The sequence below is a fragment of the Microcaecilia unicolor genome, chromosome 5 (assembly GCF_901765095.1).
Source record: "Microcaecilia unicolor chromosome 5, aMicUni1.1, whole genome shotgun sequence".
In the NCBI taxonomy this organism is placed as follows: Eukaryota; Metazoa; Chordata; class Amphibia; order Gymnophiona; family Siphonopidae; genus Microcaecilia; species Microcaecilia unicolor.
Window position 1 is genome coordinate 40,459,606 of NC_044035.1, and position 11,230 is coordinate 40,470,835.

General features: G+C 46.9%; 1 protein-coding gene across 2 annotated transcripts in view; it reads right to left on the reverse strand.

Annotated features, from left to right (window-relative positions):
* The window catches only part of BORCS7 (BLOC-1 related complex subunit 7), a 30,836-nt gene extending 20,775 nt beyond the window's left edge, over positions 1-10,061 (reverse strand). Inside the window, exons 1-2 of one of the 2 annotated variants that reach the window (XM_030204772.1) lie at positions 9,856-10,057; positions 5,518-5,580 (exon numbers count right to left, since the gene is read on the reverse strand). In XM_030204772.1, coding sequence (XP_030060632.1) covers positions 5,518-5,580; positions 9,856-10,032 — 240 coding nt within the window. In that variant the 5' untranslated portion in view covers positions 10,033-10,057. Of the gene's footprint in view, positions 1-5,517; positions 5,581-9,855 lie in introns of both variants that reach the window. The other variant, XM_030204774.1, reaches the window with a different exon arrangement.
* Between the last annotated feature and the right edge of the window lie 1,169 nt (positions 10,062-11,230).

Sequence of the window (11,230 nt, forward strand, 5' to 3'; positions counted from 1 at the left end):
GCTCCGGCGGGAGCTTCTCGACCAGGTCCACCAGTTGTTGCACATAGGTCCGCATGTGGATGCTCATATAGAGCAGGTATGATTGGATGCGGGTCACGAGCATGGAGGATTGGTAGGCCTTCCTCCCAAACGAGTCCAGAGTGCGAGACTCCCGCCCCGGGGGCGCCGAGGCGGTATCCCTCGAACTCCGTGCCCTCTTGAGAGCAGAATCCACGACCGCTGAGTCATGGGGCAATTGTGGCCGCATTAGCTCTGGGTCAGAGTGGATCCTGTACTGGGACTCTGCTTTCTTGGGAATGGTGGGGTTAGTTAATGGTCGCACCCAGTTCCGAAGCAGCGTCTCCTTTAGGACATTGTGCAGCGGCACCGTGGAGGACTCTCTAGGTGGTGATGGATAGTCGAGGACCTCGAGCATCTCGGCCCTCGGCTCTTCCACAGAGACTACGGGGAAGGGAATTCTAATAGACATATCCCGCACAAAGGAGGCAAAGGAGAGACTCTCGGGAGGTGAGAGTTTCCTCTCCGGTGAAGGCGTGGGGTCCGAGGGAAGGCCCGTAGACTCCTCTGAGGAGAAATATCTAGGGTCCTCCTCTTCCCCCCACGAGTCCTCATCCTCGGTGTCGGACATAAGCTCATGTAGCTGAGTCCTGAACCGGGCCCGGCTCGACGTCGAGGCACCAGGGTCTCGGTGTCGTCGAGCGGTGGACTCCCGCGCCGGCGGGGACGGAGCTCCCTCCATCGACGTTGACGGGGACTCCACCTGCGTGGCGGTCGAGACCGGCACCGCAAGCGGCGGCGGTGTCGACGGCCCCGGCGCCGGGCTAGAGCTCGCCGGCGCCACAGTCATCGGCGCCGAGGGCGCAAGCACCCCCGGCGCCGGCACAGCCTGGCGCATCAGCCCTTCCAGGATCCCCGGAAGGATGGCTCTGAGGCACTCGTCCAGGCCCGCTGCCGGGAAAGGCGGTGGGGCCGGTAGGGGTGTCGGCGCCAGAAGCTGCTGGGGGCCAGGAGACGGCACCGAGGTGCCGGAACCCCGACGCGTCGGTACCTCCACAACCGACGGAGACCTCTCCTCTCGACGATGATGCTTCGGCGTCGCCTCCTCTCCGATATCCGGATGCACCGAGGGCGACCGGTGACGACGCTTCTTATCTTTCTTACGATGCCCGTCACCGGCGCCGGAGGGCATGGAGGAGGAGGAGGTCGATCCCCCTCGGTCTCGAGGTACCGGGTCAGACAGGGTTCGGTCCCGTGGCCCACGAGCTGAGGGAGTGACCGGGGCCGACTGCCCACGCGGCCTCTCACCCCCACTCTCACCGGAGGACCGGCGGGCCGACGGGACCTGTTCTCCTGGGGTCGCTGCCATCGGTGCCGATGTCTCGGGCATCGATACCGGTACCGAAGGACCGGGCGTCGATACCGATGCCTTCGAGGTCGACGTCAAGGGGCCGGCGCAAGTTCCAAAAAGACGGTCCCACAGAACTTGCCTCGCAACCTGAGTCCGTTTCCGGAGACCGAGACACAGAGAACACGACTTGATATTGTGCTCCGGCCCGAGGCACTGGAGGCACCAAGCGTGGGTGTCGGTCTGCGAGATCGGCCGGCCGCAGCGACCACACTTTTTAAATCCACTCGGGACCTTCGAGGACATCGACGGAAAAATCGCGTCGGCGAAGTCAAAGTCGTCAATGGTGGCTGAAATCACACCACGAAAAGGAAAACGACCGTGTGGCCACTAGGCCGCAACGTGGCGTCCCCGCTGGAAGCGAGGGAAAAAGGGAGCGCGTGCTCCACACGCGCAGGGTTTCTTTTTTTTTTTTTTTTTTTAAAAAGAAACCGGACGGTAACGGTACCTAAATAAACAACAAAGAAAAAACACGATCGGCGTAAACGCGATCGAAAATCCGGGCTGAATCAGAGAGAGCGGCGAGGCACGACTCTCTCCAGACGCGGAAAAAAAGGAACTGGCGGGAGCGGTCGCGCACGGGCGGGAAGACGGCCGCGCATGCGTGGTGGGCGTGCCCTGCGTGCCGACCGTCCCGCGAAGCCTTTTCCGGTTGGTGGGGGCTGCCGCGGACGTCACCCCAGTCGTGAGAACAAGCAGCCTGCTTGTCCTCGGAGAATAGTCTGTACACATGTAACTATATGTGTATATTAGGTGTGCAGTTGTAAAAATATCTACTTCCCTGTGAAAAACACAGCTTTACCCACAGAAATGCTTTTGAAAAATACCCCCTCCTCCCTGTTAAAGCCCCTACTTGGGTAACCAACTCTGCAGTTACACCACTCAAAGCTATTAAAGCTTTGGAGAAAACATTTTTTCCTTTATCACACACATTTGCAAGTTATAATCCTATTACTTTCATAAAGGTTATTTTATTGTTTTCTCCCATCCTCAAAAGACTGTGCAGTTTTAAGAAAGGAAGCGCACTGAAGTCTAATACATTCTTTGATAAAGGGACCAGACAATAAAATTATCTCCGAGAAGTCCAGCGAGGAGGCTGAACTGATGGAAATATGCCATGCTGAACATGTGGGTTTGATTCCTGGGCCCAATGTCTCCTCCTTGAGTTGACCAGGGTTCATGGACCAAAGATCGCACAACAGCTATACCTAGTAGCCAGACTCGGGATGCTAAAGTAGAAATTTTCTCATTGGTTTTCTATGTTCTTGTCACCCCTCTCTTAATATTTTTATTGTAAAACCGCTTAGATTTAAATATAACTATTCAATTAAATGGCTCAGTTTTGTCTCAGCACTTTGTAAATATACACAACGTCAATTTAGACAAAAACTGTTATATTGCAAATAACATCGAGAATAACTTATATAGGCTGTAGAGGTAATCTCATATCATTTTAGGACATTGCATATCAACCTATACAGTGGCTCCCAGGTCAATGCAAATTTCTAATCATCGAATACCTCCAGCCAACCGGTAGTGTTTTATACTGATACTCTAATTGCGTTTCAGCTGTAAATAGCTTCAAACATCCTACCGTTCAAAAAATCAACATTATTGCAATGTAAAAGCAAATAATGCACAGATATAACTTAGCTTAAATGCTCCCGCCTTGGTGTATTGTCTTCCGTGGCTGGGACTTAGCTGGTTCCATCAAAATTCTAGTGAAACCTCATTGGCAACACCGATACTGTGATTAGCCCTGATGGGCTAATCACAGTATCGGTGTTGCCAATGAGGTTTCACTAGAATTTTGATGGAACCAGCTAAGTCCCAGCCACGGAAGACAATACACCAAGGCGGGAGCATTTAAGCTAAGTTATATCTGTGCATTATTTGCTTTTACATTGCAATAATGTTGATTTTTTGAACGGTAGGATGTTTGAAGCTATTTACAGCTGAAACGCAATTAGAGTATCAGTATAAAACACTACCGGTTGGCTGGAGGTATTCGATGATTAGAAATTTGCATTGACCTGGGAGCCACTGTATAGGTTGATATGCAATGTCCTAAAATGATATGAGATTACCTCTACAGCCTATATAAGTTATTCTCGATGTTATTTGCAATATAACAGTTTTTGTCTAAATTGACGTTGTGTAGATTTAAATATAGGCAGTATATCAAATAAAAGTTGATATTGACCTTGCTATGACAACTGGCACAATTTGGGAAGGGACTTTTTAAGCATGGAACTAAGTCCCAAGTAGTTACAAAAAACTTATAACACTTAGCCCAGCAGATGGCAGTTTTGACTGACTTGGAGGCCTAATGGAGCAGGAGGAAAACAGGTGAGTCAAAAAGAAAGAGTCCAGAAAGTTATAGCCAAATTAACTCTAGGAGACAATCCAAGAACTGGGAATCAAGAAATGGATGCAAATGAGGTATAGAGAGAAAGAAGCAGAAAAGGTGTTGATCCTAGGTTTTAATGGATTAAAAACAACAGAGACAACCCAAACATCAGAAGTATAACCTCTCAGTGAAGGCAACAAATTGTAACATCTCTCCTGTCTTGCTTAGGCTTCTCTCTCTCTATATATATATATCCTACTATATAAATGAGCGCTGACCGACGTGCTGCACATGCGTCACGTCACAGGTCTCTCCCGACATGGTTAGAGGCAGGACCAGATGAACCCTGCCGGCCAAATCAAGAGCCAGTTGGTAGTCCTGAATTATAACCAATCCTAGCTGCATTACAGCACACCATGATTAAAAAAAACCAAAAAAGAGAGACAGAGAAGCATAGCATGCACAGATACGTACACATCAATCTCCTCTGTATAAGGAAGTTCGCAAGTTGCCAGCCAGACCCCAAAGCTGAGTTTGGGGTGTCGAAACCGTCGGTTACAGATTAACAACTCATCAGTGAGTGCCGCACAGCCAGCTTTTCATAAACCAAAGGGAACACGAGCCGGGGTGGGGGGGGGGGGGGGGAAGGGGCGTGAAAGAAAAGATCTACAAAGCACATGGACGATCCCACGCCTTCAACTACAACAGCCAGGCAATGCAATGAGCGCTCATATTCCTAACCACACCCACCTCCTGCGCCCGCCCTTTTCAACCGGTCACTGTGAACAAATGCAAAGAGGAGAGGCTAGCCTACCTTGGCCAGGCTTCTTATTAGATAGCTAGAACTGCCTGTCTTCTGCACCAGTTCGGTTATCACTGCATAGCTCCTTACTCTCACACTCTCTCTTTCAGACAGACAGACGCACGCACACACGCGCACACACACACACACACTCACCCTCTCTCTCTCTCTCTCACACACACACAAAATATTACAACAATAAACAACTGCCTATTAGGAGCGACTGACCCTCCACTGTCACAGGGACTCCTACCAGCTCTCTCTCTCTCTCTCACAGACACACATATACATACTCTCTCTCTCTGAACTCACTTTCACACACTCTCTCTCTTTCAGACGCACGCGCACACACACTCTCTCTCTCTCACACACACACACACAAAATATTAGAACAATAAACAACTGCCTATAAGGAGCAACTGACCCCCCACTCTCACAGGGACTCCTACCAGCTCTCTCTCTCACACACACACTCTCTCTCTCTGAACTCACTCTCACACGCTCTCTTTCAGACGCACACACGCACACTTTTTCTCTCTCTCTCTCACACACACACACACAAAATATTAGAACAATAAGGGACAGATTCAGGATTACCATTTCAACTTAGAAGACGTCAATTCCCACTAAATTTAGCATTTGCCATAACTATTAATAAATCGCAAGGACAAACTTTGGACAAGGTTGGAATCTACTTACCAAACCCTGTCTTTAGCCATGGACAGCTGTATGTCGCATTTTCTAGAGTTAGAAATGCTTCAGATGTAAAAGTTTTAGTTAAAGAGACATTAGAACAAGGTAAATTAATTGAAGGATCTAATGCTGTTTACACAAAGAACATATTATATAAAAGTGTACTATAGACATCAACTGACATTACGTTTCAGAAATAAAAACTCTTGCCCGTTTTAATGGGCTTAACAGCTTGTATATATATAAAATGAACAAAACACTCCTTACATCTTCAGAGTGTAAAATGGCATCCTCTTGCATCACCATGTTTCTCGCAGCCTGACCAAGAAGCTGAAAGACAAGTGCAATAGTTATATTCAGCACAGGGATACAGCACTGCCTTAAAGGCATGGACAGCAGAACCTCTTCTTTTTTTCCAGAGTAAAATTTCCTTTCATCTTCCATGAAATTAAAATCCAGCTCAAGGCAAAATACACAAGGGTGCCTTCCATTGTGTACCAATGAGAACATAAGAACATAAGCATTGCCATACTGGGACAGACCGAAGGTCCATCAAGTCCAGTATCTTGTTTCTAACAGTGGCCAATCCCGGTCACAAGTACCTGGCGAGATCCCAGAATAGTAAAACAAGATGTTATGCTGCTTATCCTAGAATATGCAGTTAATACTTCTGATACAGCAAACATGCTCAATCAAAACATGAGAAAATGTGACAATTCATCAGTGAAAGGATCACATAATATTCATTTCTATGTTTACTACATTTGCATACTTAACAAAGACCCCAGCACACTGTTGTATCAGAAAAACCCTATTTTTACATTAACAAATAAATTACAAGAATAAAATGACTGATAAATTACTACTACTACTACTTAACATTGTCCGTTAAAATAGTTTCTTCTCCAGAAATCAATTCATGACCAACTCAACATGGAGCAAAGATTTCATTATCTTCTAAAAAAGAACCAATTTGTGCAAATTATTATCCTTAATAGCCTGAAAGAAAATTAATGAATCATATTTAAACTGAGGCCCCAAGATAGGAAATATAAGCAAAGATCAGTTGCTTTTCTATGAGCCCTGCTTAAAACAGAAACAATGACAGTTATGTGTATTTCTGGAACGCCAACTCTTTAGCCTTTATTTTCTCAACCACTTGCTTGGAGAACCATATCGGTTTCCTTTTTCTCTTGCTTTTATTTACTTTCCTTACATAAAGGTTCGTGGCCCTATTTATAGTGTCTTTCAGCCTGGACCACTGTCCTTCCACTTCTCGTACTTCCTCCCAGCCCATCATCTCCTTCCTCAGGTATTCCCCCATTTTACTAAAGTCAGCACACTTGAAATCCAGGACTTTGAGTTTTGAGTGGCCGCTCTCCACTTTAGCAGTTATATCAAACCAAACCGTTTGATGGTCACTGCTGCCCAGGTGGGCATCCACTCGGATATTTGATACGCTATCCCCATTTGTGAGCACCAGATCCAGTGTCGCTCCCTCCCTCGTGGGTCCCATCACCATTTGTCTGAGCAAAACACTTTGGAAAACATCCACGATCCCTCTACTTCTTTCCGAGTCTGCAGACGGAACCTTCCAATCTACATCCGGCAGATTGAAATCTTCCAGCAACAGCAACTCTCTCTTGCTTCCCAACTTTTGAATATCTGTGATCAGGTCTTTATCTAATTCCTCCAATTGTGTTGGAGGTCTGCAGACAACACCCACGTGGACAGAGGTTCTATCATCTCTTTTTAAGGTGATCCATATCGCTTCTTCCTTTCCCCAGGTCCCTGTCATTTCAGTCGCTGTGATATCATTCCTCACATACAGAGCTACTCCTCCACCTTTACGACCCACTCTATCCTTCCTAAATAGATTCCTTTATGTAAGAAAAGTAAATAAAAGCAAGAGAAAAAGGAAATCGATATGGTTCTCCAAGCAAGTGGTTGAGAAAATAAAGGCTAAAACGTTGGCGTTCCAGAAATACAGAAAAACTCAAGAAAAGAAACACATGGAGGAATACCGGATGAAACTGAAAGAAGCCAAGAGAGAGATACGACTGGCAAAAGCGCAAGCGGAAGAACAAATGGCTAGAAATGTAAGGAGAGGTGACAAAAATTTCTTCAGGTATATTAGTGAAAGGAGAATTACTAAAAAGGGAATTGTGAGACTAAAAGATACTGTGAACTGCTATGTGGATAATGATGAAGAAAAAGCAAATTTGCTAAATAGATACTTTTGTTCTGTTTCCACCTACCCTCCTCTCTTCCTTCCCGTTCACATTAATTGATTTGATTTGCTTACTTTATTTATTTTGTCTATTAGATTGTAAGCTCTTTGAGCAGGGACTGTCTTTCTTCTATGTTTGTGCAGCGCTGCTTATGCCTTGTAGCGCTACAGAAATGCTAAATAGTAGAAGTAGTAGTAGTAGAGCTGAGAGGTTTTGGCGGGTCCTCTTAAAGATTTGTTTAATATATCCTTGCAGACGGGAGAGGTTCCGAGGGATTGGAGAACGGCGGAGGTGGTCCCTCTTCACAAAAGTGGTGATAGGGAAGAAGCTGGAAACTACAGGCCACTAAGCCTCACTTCGGTTATTGGAAAAGTAATGGAAGCGGTGCTGAAGGAAAGGATAGTGAATTTCCTGGAAGCCAATAAGTTGCAAGATCCGAGACAACATGGTTTTACCAAAGGGAAATCTTGCCAAACGAATCTCATTGAGTTCTTTGATTGGGTGACAGGAGAACTGAATCACGAACGAGCTATGGACGTAATCAACTTAGATTTCAGCAAAGCTTTTGACACGGTTCCCCACAGGAGACTCTTAAATAAACTGGATGGGCTGAAGATAGGACCCGAAGTGGTGAACTGGATTAGGAACTGGTTGACGGACAGATGCCAGAGGGTGGTGGTGAATGGAATTCGCTCGGAGGAGGGAAAGGTGAGTAGTGGATGCTGGGGCCGATTATGTTCAATATATTTGTGAGTGATATTGCCAAAGAGTTAGAAGGTAAAGTTTGCCTATTTGCGGATGATACTAAGATCTGTAACAGAGTGGACACCTGGGAGGGAATGGAAAACATGAAAAAGGATCTGAGGAAGCTAGAAGAATGGTCTAAGGTTTGGCAATTAAAATTCAATGCGAAGAAATGCAAAGTGATGCACTTAGGGAATAGAAATCCAAGGGAGACGTATGCGTTAAGCGGGGAGAGTCCGATAGGTACGGACGGAGAAAGGGATCTTGGGGTGATAGTATCTGAGGATTTGAAGGCGACGAAACAGTGTAACAAGGCAGTGGCCGTAGCTAGAAGGCTGTTAGGCTGTATAGAGAGAGGTGTGACCAGCAGAAGAAAGGGGGTGTTGATGCCCCTGTATAAGTCATTGGTGAGGCCCCATCTGGAGTATTGTGTTCAGTTTGGGAGGCCGTATCTTGTTAAGGATGTAAAAAGAATTGAAGCGGTGCAAAGAAAAGCTACGAGAATGGTATGGGATTTGCGTTACAAGACGTATGAGAGACTTTCTGAACTAAACATGTATACTCTGGAGGAAAGGAGAAGCAGGGGTGATATGATACAGACGTTCAAATATTTGAAAGGTATTAATCCGCAAACGAACCTTTTCCGGAGATGGGAAGGTGGTAGAACGAGAGGACATGAAATGAGATTGAAGGGGGGCAGACTCAAGAAAAATGTTAGGAAGTATTTTTTCACGGAGAGAGTAGTGGATGCTTGGAATGCTCTCCCGCAATTCTACCATACCATAAGCAGTCATTTCTACGAGTCACACAAGGAAAAAGAAAGCATCTTAAACACTACAGTGAGCACTAGAACATCAATTCACCTATTGTAAAACGAAACCAGACAGAATAGTACAGATCGTAGATCCTGCACAGTCAATGCCAACTGAAAGCCATGTCTTTTTCACAAACACAGATACACCCTAATCCACTATAGAATAAGCATAAAGGGATAAGCATAAAGGAATCCTGTGCAGAAGGAATAGATCCTCAGGAGCTTAGTCAAGATTGGGAGGCGCGGCTGGTGGTTGGGAGGTGGGGATAGTGCTGGGCAGACTTATACGGTCTGTGCCAGAGCCGGTGGTGGGAGGCGGGGATAGTGCTGGGCAGACTTATACGGTCTGTGCCCTGAAGAGGACAGGTACAAATCAAAGTAGGGTATTCACAAAAAGTAGCACATATGAGTTTATCTTGTTGGGCAGACTGGATGGACCGTGCAGGTCTTTTTCTGCCGTCATCTACTATGTTACTATGTAAAAGGGGTCACTAAGTTACATGCCTCGGACATACCACCAGAAAACAAAACAATACAATTAATCACTGACTGAGGCAAGTCAGCCTTTGGCATTTCTCTAATTCTATAGCACACAGGGATTTCTAGGGTTGCCAATTGGCTTTAGATTTATTCAACAAGGTTTGTGAAGTCCTGGGTTTACCTCCATTGCACACAACGACTTGCTGTATTGTTTCTCTAAGGACGCCAACTAGGAAATCAGACCTTTGAGCATGCGCAGAAAACGCACGACTGCATAAACTGACACTGCTACAACTCCTGAATACTGGGAAGCCTGGAGGCGTGTCCTAAGCTCACCTCCGAGCTGCGGGAACCCTTCAGCACCTGCTTGGTCAGCGAGATGATGTCGGCGCTGCACACGGACACCTTCTCTGTCAACAGCCCCTTCACGGATTGCCCGAACCGCGCCTGACTGTCCTGTACCGCCCCCGACGATGATGATGATGATACTGAGGCTGCAGCCGAAGCCGCCATATTGGAACTAAGGAGGACCGTACGTACCGCTTCCGTCTCAATGACGTCACGGGAAAGCTGGTATTCCGCCAAGCCAATTGCTCGAATTCGAGTAAGGAGGTTAGATTGAGAACAAGAGAACGCATGACGTCAAAACGTTGAAGCGGCTCAGCCCTGCCTCACCTGCGCAGCCGTCATCCTCGTACACCCAAAACAAAGCAAATAAACCTATCTGCTGCTGGATCCACGTTGTCGTTCTTTATTGTTGGTAGCATTTTTATTTGATCTCACAGTTCTCACTTATATTTTCAAACTTGCCGGCTTGTGCAGCATACAGATGTATACAGAGGAAGTATCAGTTTCATCGGTTAGCGTACTAATTTGTTCTAAATCGTAATTAGTGTCCTTTGGAGAGCAGTGGCGTAGCCAGACAGCCGATTTAGGGTGGGCTAGGGTTACCATATTTGCCCTAAGAAAAAAAGAGGACACGTGCCCCGCCCCCTGACACACCTCTTCTCCGCCCCTGTCCCACCCATGCCCCACCCCTTGCCCCGCCCCCTATACAAGACTTCAATGGAAGTCTCCAACCCTAATTCTTGCCATAAATATGTAAATAAATAATTAGAAAGAAACTCTGAATGTTGACCACCTGATTTTTATACCTTGATGTCTTTACCAGGAGAAACAAAAATCTCTGCAGTGCATGAATATAACACATGCTAAGGTGTCCTTATAACCAGCCCCTCCAAATAACACACCGTTTATGATTTATAACAAATTCCTACAATACCTATGAAAAGTTATTCCGCCCTTGGAGGAGAGACAAGTCGGAATCAGGATTAAAAAAATTGACCTCATCGTCGTCGATATGGCAGCGGCTGTGCAGGCGGCAGGCACTAGAACTGAAGCGCTGCACTGCGCGCCTGCCTGTGTGCTCGTGCAGGAGGACGGACGGAGGGCGGATCATTTTAATCAGCTGACTGGGGCGGGCGGGCTGGGCTGGCTAGCGCACACGCACGGACGCTGCACGTCGGCGTCGGATGACGGGAGGAGTCGAGACTGTCGAGTCAGACAACGGGAGGAGTCGAGTCAGGAGGAGGAGAAACCCGGACAAAGCCAACAAATCAGGAAATCCGCCCGGACTCCCCACGGCGCCCTCAAAAAGAGGACATGTCCGGGGAAATCCGGACGAATGGTAACCCTAGGGTGGGCCCAAGGG